We start from the raw sequence: 27,541 nt of genomic DNA on the forward strand, positions 1-27,541 counted from the left end.
CTTAAATGGGTGTCAAATACTTCCTTAAGAGACCTCCAATTACAAAGGTTAAAATCAGAATAGTTGTCCTGGTTGTAAACATTTGTGGCCTCTTTTCATTTCTATTTCTGCCATAATTCTAAGACTTTTACTTGCCTTACAGTGTAAGATGGGAAAAAAAGGCTCTCTGTGTATTATGATTTTTGTTAAAGTACTATTAATCTGGTACTTCAGTTATTTTTGGCTTAAATAGGCTTTTTGTGTGTTATTTTGGGCATAAACTATAATAACTTTTTAATGACTAGAACGTTTTGAGTCCTATTACAGATTATGCTTGAATTTTGGGCAGATGCCTCATAATTTGAAGCCTGCTTATGTAGAGACCATATTTGGAATGTCCTATGAATGATTTGGAGCCACTGGTATGAAATCAGTTAGAAACTGATACAGTGTTCAGAAACTTTTGATGCGATTAGGTTCACCAGTCCTTAAAAGAATGGTCCTAGATTGTTATATTTCTAGCTATCCTATCCACTTTCACAGATTTTTCTGTTAGGTATATTTGCTGCTCTCACGGTTTTACTGACTGCTCTAATCTTTTTTTTTAAACAGTGCCTAAACAGGGGTTTTTACTAGTGATTATTAAAAATTAATTAATTAATTAATAAGCTGCGTTGGGTCTTCATTGCTGCACGTGGTTTTTCCCTAGTTGCAGCGAGCAGGGGCTACTCTTCATTGCGGTGCTCGGGCTTCTCAGTGTGGTGGCTTCTCTAGTGGAGTACAGGCTCTAGGTGCCCGGGCTTCAGTAGTTGTGACACACTGGCTTTGTTGCTCCGTGGCATGTGGGATCTTCCCAGACCAGGGATTGAACCCATGTTCCCTGCATTAGCAGGTGGATTCTTAACCACTGTGCCACCAGGGAAGTCCTGACTGCTCTCATCTAATGTGATCTGTGCTGGGACCCCAGTTACTGGAGTTTATTCGGATTACAAGGAAAGCAGATGTAGAATCTGAGGAAGCCTCCGAAAGACCACCCTATACATAGGTGGACAGAATTTAGGTATAACCACTGTTTCGAATGATGAGAGATCTTTATACCAAGACTGTATCTGGAGTTGTGGAGCGTTGGGGAAACTGCAGTTTGCCTGAGGTATAGAGCCCCCGGGTTAATGAGACCTTAGAAATGCCTGAGCTCCCAAGATTGTGATAAAACTTAGTTTACCGTTCAAACAGTCACATTTTGTACTAGCTGGTTGATCTACTCAGGGTATAAATCATAAAGTTGGTTTATGGGAGAATTTTGGAATGCTTGACTGATAATCTTGTTCTATTTCCCCCTTCTTGCTAAATTATCATGTGCCTTCAGAAATTTCAAGCCAACCAAACAAAACCCAAACAAATAGCAGGTAAAAAACTTCCAAAGTAATTTCAAAGATTTTAAATTACTCTGTAGTTGTAAAGCTTTTTATAACTTGTTATATAGAATGAGTGAACAAATTGCAGCTAACCACTCCCCATTCCAGTAGTTATAATGGAAGCTAATGCAGGTTGCATTATGAGGCTGAGTCAAAAATTATCTGCACTCTGGCTGTAGAATTTACAGAAGTTTTAATATAACCAGAGTGTGGATAACTTTTGGCTCGCATATAATTGAGATGTATATATATATTTTTTTCTTTTTCAGATTCAAGTGCTAGAGTTTATTCAAGTTTCATTAGACTCCTGTCCTATTCCATTGCTTATCTTGTGTTAAATTATGTTCTCCTTCGTATGTGACCCGAAGGCAGGAAACATTGGCAAAATTTGTTAGGCAAAAACAACAGCTGTCATTCAGTGGAAAGCATAGGCGTTTCGACTCAAGAGAAAACGAATATTTGAAAATTAGAGAAAAATAGAGAGGATTAGATTTGGATACTTCAGATGGTGTGGACTTTTAGGATACTGGTCTGCCAGTGATTCTTTTTACTATGTTGTCTGTCTGTAAATACCATCCGGAAAGTCATCCCCACAACGCCTCAATTCCTTTTAGCTTGTTCAGTTTCACTGGATTGGCCAGCTAAAATTTAAAGCAACAAGACATGACCTGTTTTGGATTGTATCCGAATCTGTGCATTTGTTTAAATTTGTTTAAATGTTTTTTATGCCCATTGTATAAGTTTATGCACTTTGAGATTCTGTAGTCCCTAGTGTTTCCTTTGCATTAAGTGTTTTTTTTAAAACTGATTATATAGTGATTCATTGTGTTTGCTTTAAAAAAAAAATCCCAGCAATCTATTGTTAGAAATAAACTATTCCTAGCCATAGGACAGCCTAACCTTAAAGGAGCCTTTATGACTTACATTTTTTTTAACCTACTGGAGTAAATTTTCAGCATTTGTTTAATGTGCAGCTATTGCATGAAATAAAATGTCTTAAGCTTCGTTGTATTCTGTTCTTTCACTAGTCATGCTAATGATTATTTTTAAAGGGTATTTGAATGTGTTGTTTTGCATATCTGTTAAAACTTTATTTAATCTAGGTAGAAATCCCATTTCATCTTTTGTCGTTGTTATTAAACCCGCTGTGAATAACATTAAATTTCCAAACATGATTTTATTAGAATTTTAAAAATTTGGGCTTACTGTAGAATCTATGAATACCGTTCTCTCTGAATATATTAGAGATGATAACCCCAAAATAGACTATTAAAAATTCCCAGAGCTTTGATTTTACAGAATAAAAATTGACTATCAAAACAACATTGCATAGTCTTAAACTAAAATATACTGTCTTAAACATTATGCTTTCCTAATTTTTATTTTCCTTTTCTTTTGTTAACACTCAGGGTTTTTAAAAAGCAAATGTTTTGAACTCAAACTCTGCTGAACTGTGATCTAGAATTTTAAATACTATATGTAAGTGTTGTCTTATAAATAAATAAGAAGAGATTGAAAACATAGTTGAAGGGCCAGTATCTTGCTGGGTGTAGGAACAATTTGGCTTTCATCTAAATGAATGTGGAGTGTATGAATTATAAGGTGATATAACAGTAAGTTTAAGTGGTGTTTTTAAAAAGAAAGCTTACCTTATTTGCACCGAATGTCTAATTTGGCAGATACAGAGTTTGAAAGTGGGGGGGGCAGTTGGTGGTGAGGAAATGATTGTGGGGAAGATGAACCTTGCAAAAGGTTGGCTTGATCCCCTCCAAGGATCTGCTGCATTCTTATGTGTGGAATTAGATTCATGGCCAAGGCTGGACTCTGAAGCACTTAATAACTAGACACCTAAGTGTCACCCCTTAGTCCATTTAAACAGTTTTGAAATGTAAATTTTAGTTTTCCATAGCTTTATGAGAACTAATTACATACACAAAGATAAAAAGTTAGTCACCAAATACTAATAGGATTTATCTCTGGATGATAGGGTTAGAGGTAATTTTTGTTTTCTCTAAACTTCTCTATTTTTTCCAAAATTTCTGCAATGAATCTGTATTAGTTTTACCACAGAAAATATAGTTACTTCAAAACGTATTTACGTAGATATATATTCTTCCCTATATTCTTTCATTATCACACAGGTATTATTAGTCTAAATTATATTTTAGTCTAATTTTAAAATTTTGATATACACAGTGATTTTACAATTTTTATATGTAATTTTGATGCATATTTTAAAAGAAGAGCCTATGTTTGGATTTGTATACCTTTTGTAGTAATGGACACCAATTAATGACATAGTATTAATAGTATGTTTAAGGAAATCTATGTCTGCAGACAGGGAAAATATTTAATGGGCACATCAATACAAAACAGAGCCCTGATTCTCATCTACCCCTTCCTGTTACCCCACACCTGTTTACTCCTTTGCATTTTCCATAGTAGAAAATGGTGTCATCAGCCACCCAGTCTGTGTCAGAAACTTGAGAGTCAGAATTGATTCCCCCTCACCCTGTGTCCTGTACCTCAGTCCATTAGCAAATTCTGCGTTCTCTCCCTCCAAAATGTATCTCATCTATGTCTCCTTCCTGCTGTAGCCATCACCACTGCCACGGGACAGGTCTCTAACCCAGACAGTGTTGTAGCCTCCTCTCTGATCTCCCTATCCAATCCATTGTGAAAAGTCATGAAAACATGTGCCTGCATTGGTAAGACCCATTATACTAGCAACAACATGTATACTCTTACCAGGACCTCACTATAGTCCTGCCCCCCTTTTCGGTTTTTATAATGTTTATTCTGTTCCCATGCTGCACTCTTTAGTCCCACTGACCTCTGTGCTGTTTTGTCAAAACATTGAACTCTTTCCTACTTCAAGGTCTTAAGATAGCTGTCCCCTCTACTTGACTGTCCTTCCTTCCACCTGGCTGGCTCCTTTTCATCTTGGAAGTCTCACTTCACAGTCCCTTTTTCCTTCCTTTGGGAGGGCTGACTACAAACAGACCTACACTAGCCCATCTTTTCCCCCACATCCTTTCTAATTGCTTAGCTCTGATTATTTCCTCTGTGGAACTTTCATAATCCTTGGTCATCTTTGTTTTATTGATTTTCTGATGTTTTCTGCTAGAACATAACCTTTATGAATGTAGGAATCTACCTCTGTCTTGTTCTTTGCTCTGATACTAACAACTGGTAGCATAGTGGGTGCTCAATAAATAATCGTACATCAGAATAGTTTGTAGTGTGCATGGATTTTTATATGAATCTTTGTAATCAACTCCATCCTTTTAACAATAAAAATATAACGAGAAACATTGTAGTTCTTTTTTCTTTAGCTAAGACAATAAGTGTGCTTGTATATATCTAGCACGTTTTAGCAAATCGGTATTGAGGGGGAGGCAGATAAGAAACTGACACTCAGATTGTGACTTGTGCACATTCATTTGCTGGTAAATGATAGACTAGGAAACTTAGAGGCTTTTGTGTCCTTTACATATAACAACCTTTTTGAAAAAAGAGAACCCAAGGCTTTTAGAGGTTAAGTGATCAAGGTTACACAGCTGAAACTCTTGAAAAGAATAGGAACTAGGAAAAGAATAAGATCTAAACGAAGTGCTGTTGCTTCTAGGGTTCACTTTGCATTTTATAACATGCGAGACTTCTGCATCTTAGGAAAATATATCCATTTGTATAAAAAATTATTCTGTGCTTTAAAATATGAATTACATATTCTCACATTTAATAGTACATTGATGTGAATCCTTTAATACCATAGGCATTAGGGTTTTTTTTTCCCGAGAAAATACTTCAATTATGCCTTTTGTATCTTCTAGCTGATACATCTTTGAACACTAATATTGTTTGTTAAATATACAAAGGCATCCATACGTTTGTAATAAGTGTTACATGAGCTTTTTGGTTTCCAGACATCACCTCTTTAACTCTCTGTTGCTATGGATTTCCATTAGTATTCCATGGAGCCTGGGTTGCCATAGAAAATGTGTAGTTGTAGAGGAGTTACCATGGCAACAGTCCACCATTATGTATTTTTCAGTATCAGCTAGCTGGGGATGATAGTGAATCTGAAGGATATTTGTTTAGGAGTCCAATGATAAAAAATAAAACAAACAGAATATTTCAATATCCTAGTTATCTCCAGCAGATATTGATGCTAGTTACTCTTTATTCAAATAAATTTAATAGAAATGAAAGCTGTTTTAAAAGCTAATTTTTAGCCATTTAGCTTGATCTCTGGAGATGCTAAAAATTTAAATTGCATCAAATGTTTGACACACACATAAACTCCCATGGAATAAAGCTCCTGTCAAATAAGCATAAGTTTTTGTTGCAGTCGGCTCCTGGCTCCATCACGACCTCGAACAATAGCAGCTCAGGTACATGTGAGAAAACAAAGAGGAGGAAGAGTAGCTTTTGTCTTTGAAGTGGAGCTCGGAAATAAAGAAAGGAAATCACCTGGTGACTCAGTGCTTGATGTAGCTTTTCAAAAGAAAGCAAAAAGCAGAGAAACTATTTTCAGTAAAATGGCAAATCCCTTGGTTGAAGTTTAAGCATACTATTTAAAACATCCTATTTATACATACTGTTTAAAACATACTATTGGAAAGGTTTTGATATATCCAATCCTTTAGCAATCAGTTTGAAATTCTTTACCTACTAGAAATGTTAGGCATAGTACCTCAGTTGTCTTCAATTTACCTTTCTTATTTTTACCTTGATAGAATGACACACCATTATTTTGTCACAGGGGCAAGTAGAAAGAAACGTTATAATAACAATTCAGCAAATTAGAGCTATGTATATTAGAGATTTTGAAAAAAGTGAGCTTCAAGTTTTACAATTTTAGTTTTGCAGTCTGCCTTTAACCTTTTCTTTTTTTTGGTTCTTAATTGTTCCTATGGTCTGAATGTTTGTGTACCCCCCAAATTCATATGTTGAAATCAAGTGCCCAATGTTATGGTATTAGGATATGGTACCTTTGGGAGGTGGTTAGATCCCTTATAAAAGAGACCCCAGAAAGCTAGCTCCCTTGCCCCTTCTATCATGTATGAGGACATAGTGAAAAGATGGTCATCTAGGAACCAGGAATTTCTCAGTAGACACCAAATCTCCCAGTGCCATGATCTTGACTTCCCAGCCTCCAGAGCTATGACAGAGAAGTGTCTGTTGTTCATAAGCGTTGCTGGTGAATTTAAGGTTCTTTCTTTGTCGTGAAAGAGTTGAGAGACAAAGTGATAGGTAAGAATCAGATTTATTTCGAGACAAACACACTCCGCAGACAGAGTGTGGGCCATCTTGGAAGGCAAGAGGCCTCGAAATACGGTGTGGTTAGTTTTTATGGGCTGGGTAATTCAATAGGCTAGTAAGTGGAAGGATTATTCCAGTTATTTGGGGAACGGGTGGGGATTTGCAGGAATTGGGCCGCTGCCCACTTTTCAGCCTCAGAACTGTCCTGGTGTTGGTGGGTGTGTCATTTAGCATGCTAATGCATTACAGTGAGCATGTAATGAGGCTCAAGGTCTAGTGGAAGTCGACTCTTTCACCATCTTGGACCTCGTGGGTTCTAACCAGTCTTTGTCACGTACTATGGCTATATCGTTCTTTTAAAGGTTGTGCCCTGCCCCCTTCCCTCCTGTTTCATAAGGACCCCAGTCTACAGTATTCTGTTACAGCAGCCCAGATGGACTAAGACAGTTGTTAAGCCTTTCTCTGAAGTTGTGGGAAGATGTGATATTGGGGCTTTTTGTTTTCATATTCTTGAAGCCATGTGATATTGGAGCTCTCCAACATTCTTCCCTGGAAACTTTCTCGTGGGACATGTGAAGACAGCCACTTCTATAGCAGAGAAGAAGGTCTGCACAGAATCATGGGTTGTGATTCAGTATTTCAGAGAGTCAGTGAATGTATGAATCGCTCCTAGATAAACCTGGGGCAGCTGAGAGGAAAATGTAAACCTAAACAGTGTTTTACCAGGTGTAGCTTGCATAGAGGAACTAGGTAGAGTTTGATAGAAAACATTTAAAAAGCCAATCTTCTAATCCATAATGTTATTGTATCAGGGAACCCTCTTGCAAAGAGTAGCTTCAAGTAAAGTTGAGAGTAAAATACTCTGAATTGCCAAGCTGTGGAGTTCTCAAACAGTGATGTTCATCTGTAAATGACACACAGTCCTGATGGTTCTTCAGATGAGGGAATTAGTAACTTAATGGACATTATCCATCTCGGATGAGCGTACTGAGTTTAGGAAAAGAATAAAATTAAGTATTTGGCATTTAGTGAATGAAGGATGTATTGCTGAGGATGCATTCAAAATATTACTGTGTGGATTCTTTCTCTCTGCAGCAGGTTATCCTGAGCAGCGTGTGACAGAACGCCGCGGTTACAAGCATGGACTTTGGAGTTAGACTGCCTGAATATGATTTCTGGCTTGATCAGTTACTAGCTCTGTGATATTGGACAAGTTAATTAACCTCTCTGGGCCTCAGTTTCCTTATTCATGCAATGGAGATTGTAACCGTAACTGCTTTATAGGTTGAAATGATGATTAAATGAATTTACATTTGTGAAGTACTTGTAACAGAAGGTGCTATTTAGGCATATGTTAATCAAAATGGAGAAAAGTAGGAAGGTTGGGGTTCAGAGTCACCCAACCGATGACAGCAGATCAGAGGGCGAACTTCAGACAGAATCAAAGATTAATTCATGTCAAAGTAGTCAGATAAACAATACCATAAATAATGAGCTTGTTTCATTATTTTTAGATTTAAAATTACATGCAAGACATTGATATCACATTAGTAGCCTTTTATACTGTGTACCAAAGTTCCATTTGCTAGCAAGCCCACTCAAGCTCAGCAAGGATTTATTAACCTTGGTCTTTATCATCTTCAGTCCCTGCAGAGAGGTTTTTGGCATCAGAATACAGGCACCTTTTCTTTCATCTTCTTTTTTTTCCCCAATGGCAGAAGATAATGAAGTCAAATAGAATTTGTTATCGTCACCTACTACCCTCCCTTTTATATCATTTTTTCCCTCTTGATGGAATACTGAGAAAAATTAAACAGAAGTTGCAGTTTGATTTGGTAAATAATTTCTTGCTATAGTTAAATCCTTTTATTGTAACGGATCAAGGTTGTTTGTTTAAATCAGATATCATAGCTAATCCACAGCCCTGATCAGATTCCTGGTTTCTTGTCTGATGTAGCCCTGGACTGAATGAACCATTTTCTTTTCTTTTCTTTTTTTTTTTTCTTTAAGAACTTTTATTAAGATATAATCGATATACAATAAGCTGCATATATTTAAAGTGTACAATTTGATATTTTTTTCTTATTAGTGATGTATATATGGCACTCCCAATCTCCCAATTCAGTCCCCCCCAAACCCCCTGCTTTCCCCACTTGGTGTCCATATGTTTGTTCTCTACATCTGTGTCTCTATTTCTGCCTTGCAGACCGGTTGATTTGTACCATTTTTCTGTATTCCGCATATATGTGTTAATATACGATATTTGTTTTTCTCTTTCTGACTCACTTCACTCTGTATGACAGTCTCTAGGTCCATCCATGTCTCTACAAATGTCCCAATTTCTGAATGAACAATTTTCTATTTCTCATTCACTGTTTTCAAGGTTTTCTGTCATCATTCTTTTGTCTTTCCCCCTAAATTTGGTGACTATCAAGGCTGATCTCCTCTGTCCTGTCCTTTCCAGGGTTTCAGTTTCCCTCATCCCGTCTTATGGCCCTACTTTTACCTCTGTGTGGACACCTTGAAAACCTGCCCTGTCATCATCCTGGTCTCCTTAGTCGGCACTCAGCCAATCGTATGCTAGTGTTTACACTTGAGTGCCCTGCACTGACTCAGATAGACATGCCATCCCGAATCCTTTGTCCCTCTTCACTCTGCCCTGCTCTACCTCTTATGCCCCTTCCTACTGTCTTTTAAAGCCAGTGGCTTCTCTTACCTTTGCCGTTCTGTCAGGGCATCCGCATCTCCCCGGCCCCAAGGCTCAGGATTTGGAAGATCTGTGCATTCAGTGTAATTAATAGACGTGCCAAAGCATTACTTCAGGGACGTTTAGTCAACTGACTGTGAGTAGAATTTCCAAGGCCCCTGAGTTTGGATGGGGAAAAATTACTCCATTTCAGTAACCTCTAAGTCAAAATTTAGCTTCTCCTTTCAAAATGAACATAGGTAAGAAATCACGGTAATGTTAATAGTACCTGTGACTTTGTTACCAATAGTAGTTACCAACGTTTTTGGATATTACATTTGTTGAAGATATCATAATGTATCATTTATATTTATATCTTCTTTAAAATTATAGTCATTAGACTGGCCACTAGATTGTACAATTTAATGCATTAATAATGAAGCACATATAATTTTATCCTGAATTTGTTTTTAAAAACATTTGATAGCTGTATTTCGCTATGTTTGAGTTCCTTTGTAATACTGTTTTATTTTATGCCTTTATAAGCATTACTTTGAGAAGGGGTACAGAACCTTCACCAGTCTGCCAGAGGGATCCATGGTCCAAAAGTTGGTGAAGAACCCCTGCTTTCCTGTAACATGTGCTCATATAAAATTTGAAAGCCATTGTAAGCTTTGAATGGTACTGCATGTTTATTTTTCATTGAGTGTTTTAAAAAGACCTACTTATGTCTCAGGCGTTATTTTTAACCAAAACTTTATCTCAGGTTTTAGAACCAAAATACCAGTATTTTATAAGAACCATGGACTCTTTTGAGCAGTTTTCAATATAGCAAAATAAAGATTAAGGAAAAGGTTAATGTGTTCACACCACTCTGTGTGTGTGTGTGTGTGTGTGTGTGTGTGTGTTACTTGCTGGTGTGATTGCAAATAACAGAGAGTTAAAGCAAGCTTGCCAGCAATTTTTCAGACAGGATTAGATTGAGATATTAATAAACTGGAAAAGTGGAGCTAGGAAGTGAGGGGGAGGATGAGCCAGGTATAATCAGATACCTGATCGAGCTCATTCCCCGTAACAGCTCCTTACATGTAAATTAGGTGCTTTGGAAAATAAAGTGATTTTGATCATCTCTAGCCACGTAGCAAAATGTTCTCAAGCCTTTTGGGTCATCCAGGGATTTTAATTAGTTATACTTCCTACTCCTGACCTCCATTATCTTGTAGGATCATATACTTTTTTTTTTATATACATTCATTTATTTATTTATTGGCTGCATTGAGTGCTCATTGCTGCATGCAGGCTTTCTCTAGTTGCTGCCAGTGGGTACTCTTTGTTGCAGTGAGTGGGCTTCTTATTGCAGTGGCTTTTCTTGTTGTGCAGTGCGGGCTGTAGGCACACGGGCTTCAGTAGTTGTGGTACACCCGCTTAGTTGCTCCGCGGCACGTGGGATCTTCCTGGACCAGGGATTGAACCTGTGTCCCCTGCATTGGCACTCGGATTCTTAACCACTGAGCCACCAGGGAAGTCCCCGTATACTTTCTAAATAAAGAAATTAGCTGGGAAAATGATTTCATTGAATTATATTTACTGTCTTGCAATTCAGTTATTTATTACTTCGTAACACACCACCCCAAAGCATAGTGGCTTCAGCGACACTGTGTTATTTATCATCTCTCATGGCTCTGAGGTGTTCTCTCCTGGGGTCCCTCGAGCAGTGGCAGGCATCCAAAGACCCCCCGCTGTGCGTGCTCAGGGTGCTTCTCCACTCACGCGTCTGGTGCCTCCGTGTTTCTCTTGCAGCCCCCTCTCAGCAGAGTGGCCTGGACCATTTTTTATGGTGGATCAGGTACCAAGAGGCAGGAAGCAGGGCCGGCCTGTCCCCTTAAAGGCCAGGACCACAGTGGGCACAGCATCACTTATGCTGTGTTCTGTTGGTGAGAAGAAATTCCACGGGATGAAGGAGCAGACTCCACTTTTATTGGCAGGTGTGCACAGGGAAGGAAGGCATCGAAAGTACCCAAACTTCCCATTTCCCCTGCTTCACCTTGCTTTCCTCCACAAACTAGCTCTTCCTTACGATTTCTCAATTTTTAAAAATTTATTTATTTAACTATACTTGAAAGATAAATCAGTAGTTACTTTCTACAAAAGGACCTTTTTTAAATTGAAGTATAGTTGATTTACAGTGTTGTGTTAATTTCTGCTGTACAGCAAAGTGATTCAGTGATATATATATACATTCTTTTTTTATTCTTTTCCATTATGGTTTATCTCAGGATATTAAGAATAGTTCCCTGTGCTGTATAGTAGGACCTTGTTTTTTATTCAGTTTTTATTTATTAATAATTGAATTGGTTGCTTTCTCCCAGGTGAACTCTGTTTAGTTTCCTATAGCCACTCTGGTCTCTATCCATTTTGGTTTGTTTTTGCTCTGTAGAGCTGTAACATCAATGCCTCTTCAACCCACCGCTGTTTTTTAGGCTATCATAACTTTCCGCTGCACTGTGACAGAGGGTTTTCTTATTGGTTATTTTAAAGTTTGGAAGTCTCCAAGACCACCCTCACTTCTGACACCAAATGCAAGTTTGGGCTCCCAAGATCAAAGCTTCAAGTTTGACAATCCACTAGAAAGACTCAGAGAACTCTGAAAGCTGTTATACACACAATAAAGCTGTGGTTTATTACAGCAAAAGGATACAGATTCAAATCAGTGAGGGGAAGGGGCACCAAGATCAGGGTCTAGAAGAGTTCCAAGAGCTTCCATTGTCCTCTACCAGTGGAGTCATGCGGGCAGGATTTACGTCTCCCACGATGTGTGATAACACACATGGTGAATTACCAACCAAAGAACTCACTCAAGCCTTGGTGTCCTGAGTTTTCACTGAGGCTCGGTCATGTAGACTTGGTCACACAGACGTTATTAACTTACTCTCCAGTCCCTCCTGAGATCAAGCTGATAGCACAGGGTCACAGGCACTCACCATAAATGACATTGTGATATAGCATATTCATGGCCCCAGACACCAAGGTAAACAATGACACTCTTATCAGACAGGTATTCCAAGGGCTTAGAGGTCACTGCCCAGGTGCAAGGACAAACGCTAGACCTCTCTTCTGACAAAGTTAATCCTTTACTACAGAGTTATTTTATCTGTTTCCCTCTCCATCCCATCTCACAAGCTCTTGCCAGATAAGTCTTTCTAATGAATAGTCTTAGTCATGCTGCTCTCCTGCTCAACAACCTAGGAGGTCTTGTTGTACGTTAGTCCCTCTACTCCAGATTTTGCAGGTGTTTTTGGTTATAAATATCCTCTTTTCTTGGCCCCATAAGCCAGTAAAATACCGAAGTTGTCCCAAAGTGCTTAATCATCCTATGTGTTTCTGTTTTTTATTCTTGGTGTTTTCTCAACCTCTGACACTCTTGCCCATTCAAAACCCTTGTGGGCTCATCCCACTGTCATAAAATCTTAGTTGCTTACACTGGATTTATTTGATTCCTCTGTGTCCCTTTCCTTGTTACCTCTCCATGACACTTGAAGTTATTTTTGTACTTGCTTATTCTTTTTATTAGACAGGATGCTCCTTCAGAGTGAGGACTGTGCCTTATTCCTCTTTATATTCTCTGTAGAGGCCAAGATAATGCCTGGAACCTGCAAGGGACAGAATATGTGCACAATTTAATTCCTGTCTTTTGGAGAAGACCTAGCAGTCAGCGTCATAAGAACAGACTCCTTCAAATGCTGGCTTCTCTACTTCAGTGGCAAAGGAACATTATAGATAATAGACCCTCTTAGGGTTTGTAGTGGGCTGGGCTGCTTAGGGAGCTTCTTTTGAGGATCTAGCTTTATTTTGAAGAAGTGAATTTACATGAGCAGAGAAACACGAGGAAGAAGCGTTGTGTTGCTTGATCTGTCTGCAGCATTTGGCACCATAGAGAGATCAGTGATTTGGGGAGTCCAATCTCAAGGATCCGATTGGGTCTTGCTGGTGACGGTGTGAAAAGTAATCTTATAGAATTCATTTAACTTCAGTTCTAGGTCCTCTTCTGTCTCCCATGTTAAAACCTTTCTCCTCCCCCTGCCAGGATTCCCATATGCCTTACCCTGAGAGAGACAACTCTTTTCATGTATTCATTCACGTACTGATTCAGCATGTATTTTATGAACATGTATTTATCAGGCACTTTGTCAGATTTGGAGATACAGTGGTAAACAAGACAGAAAGAGCACTTGTCCTCATTTTCTCCCTTAGAAAAGATTTTAAAACTCTAAGGCACGTTTTCTGTTGGTTTAGTTAACCTCCGACTCATATTTCCTTATCATGCCTGTGAAACAGGAGAGCTAAATGGATAACATCTGCAGCAGATGTTAGTTGAGCGCTTTTGCTCTGTGCTAATAAGCACTCTACCACCCTTACCTTAATCGTCCTTACATTATAGGTGAGAAAACTGAGGCTGTGTTTCAGGTCAGCCTCCTTAAACCTTGTACTTTTCACCATGGTGTGACAGAACACTACTAGACTGAGTAAGCCTTCCCATCTTTTGCTGTGGTTGACTTTGATATTGTATTGTTATTCTCGCTAAGTGATTAACCATAGCTCTTGGCTGCGTTAAAATTCACATCTTGAGTTGTCCCTACAGTATCAGCTGAATGAATGGATCAAATCCATTACCTGTTCACAGCAGCCGTGCTTATCTTTGTTGTTTACTTTACAGAGCCTTATTAAGTTGCTTGGATATCATCTTGGAAAAAAAAAAAGAAATAGATGATATTAGAAATGTTTTTTAACTAGCTGCAAGTTGCTAACAGTAATTGTGCCGCTTGGAATTTGCTGGTAGTTCATTCTAAGTACCTTAGTTGGTCTGGGTTCAATAAGTGAATTCTGACTTTTATCAACAAGTGGGTTGATGTTAAGCTCCTCAGACCTGGAACGCATCACATGACTGCTGGAAGGTCTGGGATGGTGGTTTGTCAGTGGGAAATTGTCTCACTGCTCTCTGATGCAAGAATGTTATGAATGTTCACCATCTCAGCTTATTTATGCAAGTATATTTGAAATGACATATTTGGAGATCTGTGCTTTCTGAGCTTTATGGCAGGCTTATTTCCTGAAGGAAAGATAAATAAAATGTCAAATTCAGGACGAAACAATCTAGAATTTTAATTATCTAAACGAGTATTAGGTATTAAGTAGTGTTGCTTTTTACTGTTCCGGTGAGTCTCTCCCCCAAAGGTCTTTACAGTGCTTCTTGCCAGGAGACAGTCCTCTTGAGCACGTTGGCGGGTGCATTTGTGGATGTAAGTGAACACATTACAGTGTGTGGCTTTGCACAGCTGCAGCGGAGAAATATTTGCCCAAATTGCTTTTCTCTAATTTAACCAGTGTTACCTCAATAGAATAGATTGAGGGCCGGTTAGTAGAATGGCTAAGAGGAGGGCTCTCAAGACAGAACTGGGTTCAAATGTTACCTTCGCTACCAATAACCTGTGTAACAGGGCAATTTAATCTAAATGTCAGATTCTTCATCTGTAAAATGGAAACAGTGATCGTTCTTACCTCATATTGTTTAAAGGATTAATCATATTTTGTGCTGGGCATATATTAAATACCCACCAGCTACAAAGAGCTAGTTGTTACTTTATTTTTATTGGAGAAAATATCAGTTTTCTTTCTATTTATTAAAAAAAAATTCCACTTTAAAATAATAAGTGGTTTTTGGTAATTAGCATTATTGTTAAATACACAAAAAAAAAAGACTGCAAGGGAGAATAAAGAGAAACAACACAAATAATGGTCTCTTAACAGAGTTGTTTTCAAGATGTCATGCTTGATTCTAGCAGTCAACATACAAGATTTTGAATTCATGCCTAATTCTTGGTAGCAAATGAAAATCTTTTGGAAACTACAAGGTATTGAAGTTCTGTGGACTATGCAGCCACACAACCTGTATTCAAATCTAAGCTTATTTATTTACTGCTATTTATTTACTATGTAACTGTGGGCAAGTTACTCACTCTCTCTGGGCCTCAGTTTCCATGTATGTGAAAGGAGATAATAAAAGTACCTACCTTGTAAGGTTGTTAGGTGAGGATCAAATGAGAAAATATTTGTGAACCCTTTAGAACAGTACTTGGCACATAGTAAGTACTAGATGAGAACTTATCATTTTAGATTGATGGTACAAACACAACTAAACTTGATTCCCATCTATAATGATGGGTATGCATATTGAATCATGGATGGAATAGTTCTTTATTATTGTAGACCTTGACTAACTGGATGTATACATAAGGAATATGTCAGATATGGAAAAATCACAAATGCAATCTCTCCTTGGAAATAGGGTCATTATTTAAAAGAAAGCATTCATAAAATTGTACATAGTTATTGTAACTGATGTTGAACCTTTTTTACCTCACATTCATAGCAATATAATAACCTCCAATCCTGCCTTTATAAACTCAGACATGATTTGACCTATATTTCCCTGCTTGTTACCTTAAGAGATTATTCAGTCAAGGAAGAAACAAGAATTGTGTAGGACAGTCTTAAAGTAATTACCATGGACTTCAGAATAGTCTTGCTGGAGAATAATTGCTGGGAGATGAACCATGATTGCCTCTGTGGCTCTAATAGAAATCGTGAAAGTTTAGTAATCATGGTTCTAGAGACTGTGGTAGTCAGTTTCAGGAAACAGGAAGAATTTTGGATTTGACAACAGGAGTCCTGGGTTCCAGTTCTGTTACTGCCTCTCCTGAAGCACACAGCTCCAGGTGATTCACTTCTTTCTTGGCTCATTACTTTCCTCTTATAAAACAATGATAGGGTCTATCCTCCTGTTCTCACAGGATTTTTTTTTTTTTTTACAGGGTTGTTTTATGGGCCCAATAATACAACATGTGGAAGGCAGCTGTGCTCACCACCTTACAACAGGGTCGGGGGAGGGATACATTAGGAATTTGGGTGTAACATATACACACAAATATGTAAAATCGGTAACCAACAAGGACCTCCTGTACAGCACAGGGAACTCTACTCAATATTTTGTAATAACCTATATGGGAAAAGAATCTGAAAAAGAATATATGTGTATATAACTGAATCACTTTGCTGTACAGCTGAAGCTAACACAACATGGGAAATAACCACACTTCAATAAGAAAAGGTAACTAGAAAAAATATGCACATTGAAGAAGTTAAAAAAAAGTATATAACGTGGAATCCCTGGGCACGTAACTGTGCTTCCCATTTTTATCACTATCAAGACAAGGATGAAGACTTAGTAAGCATTTTTGTTCCCCTGTGGAACCATGGATATGTGGTTTGGGCTATGAGAAGAGAGAAGCGGAAGGGCTAGTTTCTATTTAAATGCTATTCTACTAATTTTTTTTTAACATTACCTTTTGTTTTTTAAGTTTATTTATGTATTTATTGGCTGCATTGGGTCTTCACTGCCGCACACGGGCTTTCACTAGTTGTGGCAAACGGGGGCTACTCTTCATTGTGGTGTGTGGGCTTCTCCTTGTGGTGGCTTCTCTTGCTGAGGAGCATGGGCTCAAGGCACACGAGCTCAATAGTTGTGGCGCACGGGCTTAGTTGCTCCGCAGCATGTGGGATCTTCCTGGAGCAGGGATTGAACCTGTGTCCCCTGCATTGGCAGGCGGATTCTTAACCATTGCGCCACGAGGGAAGTCTCTATTCTACTAAATTTAATTGTAATTAATCTTTTCTAATTTATTCGAATTCTATTTAAACATATCACTTTCCCTCACAGCATATGATTTTGACGTGTTTGGCAGAATGAGAACAGGGGAGGAGGAACTTGGGTTGGGGGTTGGTCAGGAGGGGAGAGAGTCCTGGTGTAAAGCTGTAAAGGGGGTGTGTGGATGCATTTTGTCAAGCCTGTTTTTTTTTTTTTTTAATTTTAATTAAAAAAAATTTACAGTAGGTCCTTGTTGGTTATCTGTTTTAAATATAGCAGTGTGTACGTGTCCATCCCAAACTCCCAGTCTATCCCTCCTCCCCAGCCTTCCCCCTTGGTGACCATAAGTTCATTCTGGAAGTCTGTGAGTCTGTTTCTGTTTTGTAGATAAGTTCATTTGTGTTGTATTTTAGATTCCACATATAAGTGATATCATGTGGTATTTGTCTTTCTTTGTCTGACTGACTTCACTTAGTGTGATAATCTCCAGGTCCATCCATGTTGCTGCAAGTGGCATTATTACATTCTTTTTTTTATGTCTGAGTAGTATTCCATTGTATATATGTAGCATATCTTCTTCTTTTTTTTAAATTAATTAATTATTTTATTGGCTGTGTTGGGTCTTTTTTGCTGTGCACAGGCTTTCTTTTTAGTTGCGGTGAGTGGGGGCTTTGTTGTAGTGCGCGGGCTCCTCATTGCCATGGCTTCTGTTATTGCAGAACATGTGGGCTTCAGTAGTTGCAGCACATGGGCTCAATAGTTGTGGCTCACGGGCTCTAAAGCACAGGCTCAATAGTTGTGGCACACGGGCTTAGTTGCTCCGTGGCATGTGGGATCTTCCTGGAGCAGGGATCGAACCCGTGTCCCCTGCATTGGCAGGAGGATTCTCAACCACTGCGCCACTTATGAAGCCCTGTACCACATCTTCTTTATCCATGCCTCTGTTGATGAACATTTAGGTTGCTTCTATGTCTTGGCTATTTGTCATCCAGATGAGCTCTTAACAAGACTCTCAGGGCTCCTCTGGGGGGAATAAGGGAAAAAATGGTAGAAGCAGTATGTTTTGGAACATGGAGAGGTTTCATAGGGGCAGCATCAGGGGTTCCTGTTGGGAAGAAGGGAGGAAGCTGGCTGATGAAGGAACTCTCCCAGGAGAGGGCAGAACTGACCCAGAGGAAGAGCATCACCTGGATAATTACCTTCTGGAAAACACAAGGGTCAACTTTATTTGAAAGTTTTAAAAACTGCACGTTTCTTCTATCTGCAGTTTTTATGCCCTGTTGCATTTTCAATAATTGCTGAAGCCAAACTATCCTAGAGCAGCACATGTATTTATTTGGGATCAGACCAATAGAAGGAAAACTTGCCTTTCCAAAATGCAGTGGGTTAGAGGGAGGGGAAAAATTTGGATCAGAGCTTGGGTGGTAGCCAGGAAAAGGAAAGCACATGGGCCAAATCTTATTCCTATTTGCTTTTGGTCCAACAGATACCCTCAGCCCTAACGGGTCTACAAAGAAGGAGGAGAGGCTACTCTACTTTGGCTTGTTTCATCCACCCTATTATTATTTTATTATTTTATTTTATTTTATTTTATTTATTTATATTTTTGAGATTAATTTGTGCTTTTATTTGCCAGTATAACTACAGTGGCCTGCATACATTTTTGATCTCAAAAGTGCATTTTACATTGCAATCCAACAAACACACATACATATATAATACGTATATAAAAGTTTTGCCCAAAACATCTACTCTGAGTGTTCTTAAGACTTTTTTTTTAAACTAAGGATGAACTTACTTGACACTCATAATCACCAAAGTCCCCGGTTCATCTTCTGTTTCACTTTAGTGAAGTAAATAGTATTGCACGTTCTGTGGGTTTGGACCAAAGTGTAATGACATAAAGTCATTATAATGTCATACAAAGTATTTTCACGGCTCATAAAAACTTCTGTATTCTGTGTATTCATCTCCCCTCTCCCCCCAAACTCCTGGCAAACATTGATCTTTTTATTGTCTCCATAGTTTTGCCTTTTCCAGAGTAGCATATAGTTGGAATCTATTTTTCTTTTTTCCTTGAAGGGAGAGTTTCAAAGCCTGTATGTCTATAAGACCACTCATGGCCCACCCACGCGTGGACTGGACTGGCTCTAGGTGGCAAACTCACCCACTAAATACTATCGCTTTCCTTCCAATACTGAGCCCTGTCCCACTGGTCCTGCCCAGCAGCTGCATGGAGGTGCAGGGGCACATGTGTTGGGTATTTGTTCACAGGAAGGCCCCAAGCTTTGTGCCCCTTGTTACAATGAACCCAGATTCCTGTTGGTGTGTTGTAAACAGATGAGCCACCCTATTTTTAGATTACTGTTTCCATCTCCTCTGTTGACTTCCAATTCTCTTTCAAGAGTTTATATATCGCTTGAAAGTCCTACCCTTTTCTACCTCCAGTGTTTATGCCCTCAATGGACCAACGTCATGGAAGTTCTTTGTTCTCTCTGTTCAGGTGATGACTAGGGAGGCTTCTGAGCCATGTCTCTGCATCTCCGACTCAATTCTCTTTCCCATAAAAACTCAATGACTCTTGAAATATTTCTACAAATAATAATGGATGATCTACATTTCTTCAGATCAGCTGAGAAATTAGCCATCATTTATTACAATATTTTCATCAGATGTTTTATAAGGTCGAAGTGAATTTATATGGCTAAGTTTGGGACAAAAGATATTGCTGAGTTGGAGTCTGACTGTATTATGTAGTGGTAGGATGGTTGCAATGGAAAATGGAAAGGCATTGAAAACAGACAACTTGGGTGTACATTCAGGCCCTACTATGACTTTGGGCAACTCATGTTACCTCTTCAAAATTCAGTTTTCTCTGTGGGATGGAGACAAAAATACTCAATTTCAAAAAACTAAGACTAGAAGGAGGCTTCTTCACTATCATAGGACTACCTGTTTTAAATCCATAGCCAACATCCAACTCATCATTTGAGACCCTAGAATTTTAATATTTTAATCAATTAAAAGATAAGGATATGTGTGTTCACCATGACTTTTAAACATTGCTTTGGGAGTTTTGTTTTTCGTGTCAAGTCATGCCAAAGAGAGAGTGAGAGTGAGAATGAATTGTGGGAAGAAAAGAACATCCGAAATGAAAAGTGGGTTGGGTCTGTGTAAAGAAAAAATAGGTCAAGATGACCAAGAAAATTTAGAAAAAGTGGTTGGAGATTTCTCCTGCCAAATATTATGTGTTCTATCAAGTTTACACTGTGAGCACACGAATTGACAGATGGATCAGAGGAAGAGAAATAGCCCTGAATCTGGTATCTAGCCACTGACTTATTGAGCACATGTGCTGTGCGACACACTGAAATAAGTGCTTTCTGTAAATTATTTAGCTTAATCCTTACAACAATTTATAAGATAGGTATTGTTATCCCCATTTTACTTGTAAGGAAAAATCAAATTTAGAGAAGTTGAAAACCGCTTACCCCAGTGTCAAAACTGACATTAGAGCTCAGATTGTTCCTCAAAGCAGCTGTTCTCAAAGTGAATCTTACACGGATGAACCACAAAGGAATGAATGATTTTTACCAGGGATGTTGCAGAAAAGGCTGAGAGAGGGGGTCATTAGAAATCACATAAGAACTTGCCTCATACCACACCTACAGTAGGTTCTACACAGGTTGAGAAAGAAGGAGCCAAGGGTAAAAGGTAGTAGCAGAGTTGGAGGGATATAAGTAGCTATTTCATCAAAACTGGACTGGGGAAAAACTTTCTAAGCATAGAAACCATGGAAGAAACCACAAAAGAGGTGATGGATATGTTTGGTTACATAAAATGTCAACTTATGTGCATCAGAAACCATTATAACCCAAACCTAAATGCAAATAACAGACTAGTAAGGCAAATGAAAATATGTATACAATTATAGTACAGGAATGATTAATGTCTTTATTGCATAAGGAGCTCTTACAAATCAATAAGAAAACCACAAGTTTCCTAAATAAAAATGGTCAAAGGCAGTAACAGGAGAACTACTATAAATTTTAAAAATTACTCAGAAGTAATAATAAGAAAAACTAAAAAGTAAATGCTATTTCTGCTATGACATAAAAGTATTTTATGAAAATGTCAAGGTACATTTGTGAACATTTTGAGAAATGGAAACTGAGCTGCACTGTTCATTGTCCTTTTGATGGGCAGTCTGTAGGTTTTTGTCCTTTTGGTGAGCAAATTATAGACAAATGTCATGGAAAAAGTTTATGCCTTTTCTTCAGAAATTCCATTTTGGTGAATTTCACTTAAGGAAATTAGCCAATATAATGTCAAGGTTTTTATACAGGGATATTATTGCAATGTTAGATGTACTAGACAAAAACAAGATGATTTAAATAATAAATATCAGAAAATGTTTGAACGAATTTTATGAATATGCAGATTAGGATTGCAATCTATTAAGGTTGTATTTTCTTTTTTTCTTCTTCTTTTTTTTTTTTATTTATTTTTTTTGGGGGGGTACACCAGGTTCAATCATAAAATATGGAACGCTTCACGAATTTGCGTGTCATCCTTGCTCAGGGGCCATGCTAATCTTCTCTGTATCGTTCCAATTTTAGTATATGTGCTGCCGAAGCGAGCACAAGGTTGTATTTTCAAAGGCTGTTTTATATGTAGAAATGATTCTCTGTTAAGGGGAAAAGGCAAGATATACTGTGTATGGAGTATAATTCTAAATCTCATTCAAAATGCTGTGTGTGTGACTTTGTATATTGAAAGGGAACAAGAGAAAATGTTACTTTTCTTCTAAGTGGTAGGGCTGTGATTAGTTTTTATTTTCTGTATTTTACATGTTTTCTACAATGAATGTATATTGCTTTTATAATTATACAGTTATTAAAGTTACTGTTTTAGAAGTTATAAAGATTAAGCTAAAAAATATGCCTGAGAATAAAGTAAGGTTTTAGAAATGTTAATTTTATTTTCCTTTAATGGAGCCTTAGATAGAAACTTCAAATTTCAGATTTAATTCTTTATGATTTGATAGTGGATTTTAAAAATCTGGCAGATTAAATAGTCTTTGTGGCATCAATTTTATAGGTTTTGGTAGAGTCGAGTTACCTAATGCAAGTGTCGTTAGAGATAAAGGTCTCCAGCAGAATGTTCCTTTCTTCACATTCTCCATATATAATCTTTGATTCCTGTTGGAATAATTTGCATCTTGCATGTTACTATATCCTAATAGGAAATGAGCTAAGAGCATTTTTTTCCCCTGATGGGATAAACTTAGTATTTTGTAAAAACAGAAAGTCAGCATTACCTTTATCTTGGAGTACCTGTACTCAGGGTGGGCCCTTCATTTTCTCTTTTGAAGTTGTGATAATATTATAGGAGCCCTTTCATCTTGTATAATCAGGCTTTTGGCTTTAACATGCCTTGTTATTCTGGCTCTTGGTAAACAATATTTGGGGTAATGAAGTTTGAGAGAGAAAATGGTTTTCTCATAATAGCTGCGAAGGAAAATGGTACGGGAAAATGTTTCACTCTGCCAGCATTTTCACAAAGAGGAAAAATTTCTTTTTGCATTATCTTTATTATAACTGTCAAAGTTGTATCTCATGGGCATATTCATTTCAAGTTCAGGGTCATACCTTTTGTGCACTTGGCACAACTTCATCTTTAAAAATTCTATTCCAATTATTGATGCCGTTGATGGGGTGTGCATACTTCCGAGCTTTTCTTTATTGCATAGTTATCTAAGCATTTCCTGCAGACATCTTTCCCTGTAATCCACCATATTTCCTCTGTTTTTCTTTCTGTCACCTTTTAAGGTGCCTCCTCTGTTTTTAAGTTCATTAATAGCAAGTATTTGTAAACTACTGTCGTGGTAAATATATGAAATTCGTTCACATTTGCTAAATGTCGGTTTCTTTGCTTTTAGGGTGACTATGGATCCTACTATTCACGGAGCTCTAGAAAGGTAAATGAAATTAACACTGAATTCAACAAATATGTTATTTGCGGTTTCTCTTCTTTGTTGTCATTGTAAACATGGACTCGAATTTTTTATATGAGATGCCACTTTTAACTAGTTTATTACTTTTTTTAAATTAGAGAGGAATCTGAAAGCTTTTATTTGCTTACTGGGGTCACCTGGTCACCTGGACATGTGTTCATAGTAGGACGGTACCTTGAGGGTGTTCACTGTTCCACATCTGGTCTTCAGTTTGAGTTTATGGCATGTGAGGGTAGCCATGTCCCTGAAGACTGATATAGCATCAATTTCTCCCTTTATGATTCCATGAAAGCCAAATGCTTGGCTTACCTTATTAGTACGTTCTCTCTCTCCTATTTGAAAAGCCTGCATGGGAGTCCAGTTACGATCGCTCATTGGCTTCTAGATCTGGAATTAGAACGAGGAGAGCCCATTTGAACATTTTAGTAGCGAAAGACTTTTTCGCCATGATAACCTGATGTGTCTGTCTAACCCTGAGGAATGTTCTGCTCAGTGGGCCGTGCGGGTGCCTTCTCCCCATACAGTGAAGGTACAGGCACACCTTGTTTTATTACACTCCACTTTATTGTGCTTCGCAGGTGTTGCATTTTGTGTTTTGTTTTTGTTTTTTGTTTGTTTTTACAAATTGAAGGTTTATGGCAAGCCTGCATAGAGCAAGTCTGTTGGCATCATTTTTCCCATAGCATTTGCTCACTTTGTGTCACATTTCAATAATTCTTACAATATTTCAAACTTTTTCATTACTGTTGTATTTGTTGTAGTGATCTGTAATCAGTGATCTTTGATGTTAACTATTGTAATTGTTTTGGGGTTCCATGAGCCACGCCCATATAAGATGGTGAGCTCAATAAATGTGTGTGTGTTCACTGCTCCGTTGACTGGCCCTCCCCCCAATTTCTTCCTTCCCTTGAGCCTCCCTATTCCCTGAGACACAAAAATATTGAAATTAGGCTAATTAATAAGTTTACAATGGCCTATAAGTGTTCAAGTGAAAGGAAGAGTCGACATCTCTCACTTTAAATCAAAAGCTAGAAATGATGAAGCTTAGTGAGGAAGGCATATCAAAAGCTGAGATAGGCCAAAAGCTAGGCCTCTTGCTCCGAACAGTTAGCTGAGTAGTGAGTGCTGAGTAGCTGAATAGGAAAAGTTCTTAAAGGAAAGTAAAAGTGCTACTCCAGTGAACACATGAATGATAAGAAAGTGAAACAGCCTTATTGCTGATATGGAGAAAGTTTTAATGATCTGGATAGAAGAGCAAACCAGTCACAACATTCACTTCAGCCAAAGCAAGGTCCTAAGTCCCTTCAATTCTGTGACGCCTGAGACAGGTGAGGAAGCTGCAGAAGAGAAGTTTGAAGCTAGCGGAGGTTGGTTCATGAGGGTTAAGGAAAGAAGCCGTCTCCATAACATAAAAGTGCAAAGTGATTCAGAAACAAGTGCTGACGTAGAAGCTGCAGCAAGTTATCCAGAAGATCTGGCTAAGGTGATGAAGGTGGCTATGCTAAACAGCAGAGTGTCAGTGTGGACAAAACAGCCCTCTTTTGGAAGAAGATGCCGTTTAGGACTTTCGTAACTAGAGAGGAGAAGTCATTGCCTGGCTTCAAAGCTTCAGCAAACAGGCTGACTCTTGTTAGGGGCTAATGCAGCTAGTGACTGGAAGTTGAAGCCAGTGCCCATTTACCATTCTGAAAATCCTAGGGCCCTTAGAAATGATGCTAAGTCTACTCTGCCTGTGCTCTATAAATGGAACAACAAAGCCTGGATAACAGCACATCTGTTGACAGCTTGGTTTACTGAATATTTTAAGCCTCCTGTTGAGACCTATTGCTAGGAAAAAAGATTCTTTTTAAATTATTACTGCCTATTGACAATGCACCTGGTCACCCAAGAGCTCTGATGGAGATGGACAATGAGATTTAATGCTGTTTTCATGCCTGCCAACACAACATCCATTCTACAGCCCATGAATCAAGGAGTAATTTTAACTTTCAAGTCTCATTATTAAAGAAATACATTTTGTAAGGCTATAGCTGCCATAGATCGTGGTTCCTCTGATGAATCTGGGCAAAGTAAATCAAAGAAACTTTTATAAAGGATTCACCATTCTGGATGCCATTAAGAATATTCATGGTTAGATCTAGAGTCTGTCATACAGAGTGAAGTAAGCCAGAAAGAGAAAAACAAATACCGTATGCTAACTCATATATATGGAATCTCAAAAAATGGTACTGATGAACCCAGTTACAGGGCAAGAATAAAGATGCAGATGTAGAGAATGGACTTGAGGACACTGGGTGGGGGTGGGCAAAGGGGAAGCTGGGACGAAGTGAGAGAGTAGCACTGACATATATACACTACCAACTGTAAAATAGATAGCTAGTGGGAAGTTGCTGCATAACATAGGGAGATAAACTCCATAATGGGTAATGCCTTAGAGGGCCAGGACAGGGAGGGTGGGAGGCAGTTGCGGGAGGGAGGGGATATGGGGATATATGTATAAATGCAGCTGATTCACTTTGGTGTACCTCAAAAACTGGCACAACAATGTAAAGGAATTATATTCCAATAAAGAGCTTTAAAAAAAAAAGAATATTCATGATCCATGGGAAGAGGTCAAAATATGAGCATTAACAGGAGTCTGGAAGAAGTTGATTCCAATCCTCATGGATGACTTGGAGGGGTTCACAACTTCAGGGGGGAAAGTAACTACAGTTGGGGTAGAAATAGCAAGAGAACTAGAGTTAGAAGTGGAACCTGAAGATGTGAGTGAATGGCTGCAGTCTCCTGACAAAACTTGAATGGGTGAGGGGTTGCTTCTTATGGATGAACAAAGAAAGTGATTTCTTGGGATGGGATCTGTTCCTGGTGAAGATGCTGGGAAGATTGTTGAAATGACAATAAAAGACTTAGAATATGACATAAACTTATTTCATAAAGCAGTGGCAGGGTTTGAGAGGACTGCCTGCAATTTTGGAAGGAGTTCTGTGGGTAAAACGCTATCAAACAACATTGCCTGCTACAGAGAAATCGTTCATGAAAGGAGGAGTCCGTTGATGCAGCAGACTTCACTGTTGTCTTATTTTAAGAAATTGCCACCTTCAGCTACCACCGCCCTGAACAGTCAGCAGCCATCAATATCGAGGCAAGACCTTCCACCAGTTAAAAGATTATTGAGTCACTAAACGCACAGAGGATAGTGAGTGTTTTTTAGCAATATTTTTTAATTAAGGTAGGTACATTGTTTTTTTTAGACATAATGATATTGCACATTTAATAGACTACATAATTTAATAGTGTAAACATAACTTTTTTTAAAATTAATTAATTTATTTTATTGGCTGTGTTGGGTCTTTTTTGCTGTGCACGGGCTTTCTCTTTTTAGTTGCGGTGAGTGGGGGGCTACTCTTCGTTGTGGTGCGTGGGCTCCTCATTGCCGTGGCTTCTCTTGTTGCAGAGCATGGGCTCTAGGCGCATGGGCTTCAGTAGTTGGAGCACATGGGCTCAATAGTTGCGGCACACGGCCTTAGTTGCTCTGCGGCATGTGGGATCCTCCTGGAGCAGGGATCGAACCCGTGTCCCCTGCATTGGCAGGCAGATTCTCAACCACTGCGCCACCTAGGAAGCCCCAAACATAACTTTTATATATACTGGGAAACCAAAAAATTGCTGTGACTTGCTTTATTGCAATGTTTGCTGTATTGTGGTGGTCTGGAACCAAACCTACACTGTCTGTGAGCTGTGCCTGTAAATGCTACAGCTTCCCTCTCAGCTTCCCATCTTCCTGAGTTTCCACCATTCACTCATCTTTCCACATGCTCGTAACTTCCGCTGGTCTTTCTGCTTTTAGTCTGGGAGGTATCATTCTTTCCAACTGTCAGGCTAAGGTAATGGTTAAGACAGATTGCATTTAAATGTCGATTCTACTTGGTACTATGCTCTTGGACAAGGTACTGAATTGCTCTGTGCTTTATTTTCCTCATTTGAAAATAGTTTAGTAAGAATACCTACCTCATAGGTTTGTCGTGAGATGAAACGTTTAACTTAGTGACATAATAAGAGCTCAATAAATATCAAATAATATAATTCATGTTATTATGGCTTAGTGTTGGTTGTAAGGTGACTTCTGCACACATATGTGTAGATTTTATTGGGTTAGATTATGTGAAATTGCCATTTTGGTATCTCAAAACATCAGTTATTTCATGTGGCTAAACCTAATAATAACTTGTAATTCTATTTCTTGCTTATAGAACCTTTAATTATTTTGTTTAACACTTATCACTACCTTAATTTAAAATAAAAGTGCAGGGGCTTCCCTGGTGATGCACTGGTTAAGAATCCGCCTGCCAATGCAGGGGACGTGGGTTCGATCCCTGGTCCAGGAAGATCCCATATGCCACGGAGCAAATAAGCCCATGTGCCACAACTATTGAGGCTGTGCTCTAGAACCTGTGAGCCACAACTATTGAGCCTGTGTG

General features: G+C 38.5%; 1 protein-coding gene, 1 non-coding gene and 1 pseudogene across 3 annotated transcripts in view; 1 reads left to right on the forward strand and 2 right to left on the reverse strand.

Moving 5' to 3' along the window:
- Nucleotides 1–27,541, forward strand: part of ANK3 (ankyrin 3) — a 679,472-nt gene that overhangs the window by 99,563 nt on the left and 552,368 nt on the right. For both annotated transcript variants that reach the window (XM_057734351.1, XM_057734352.1), the window contains exon 2: nucleotides 22,989–23,027. In XM_057734351.1, the coding sequence (XP_057590334.1) occupies nucleotides 22,989–23,027 (39 nt within the window). The remainder of the gene's footprint in view (nucleotides 1–22,988; nucleotides 23,028–27,541) is intronic.
- Nucleotides 19,299–19,439, reverse strand: LOC130854718 (small nucleolar RNA SNORA11; annotated as a pseudogene).
- LOC130854639 (U6 spliceosomal RNA) lies at nucleotides 21,584–21,690 on the reverse strand. Its single transcript, XR_009054088.1, has one exon. It is a non-coding gene; the product is annotated as a U6 spliceosomal RNA (small nuclear RNA).

Source organism: Hippopotamus amphibius, chromosome 5, assembly GCF_030028045.1.
Source record: "Hippopotamus amphibius kiboko isolate mHipAmp2 chromosome 5, mHipAmp2.hap2, whole genome shotgun sequence".
In the NCBI taxonomy this organism is placed as follows: Eukaryota; Metazoa; Chordata; class Mammalia; order Artiodactyla; family Hippopotamidae; genus Hippopotamus; species Hippopotamus amphibius.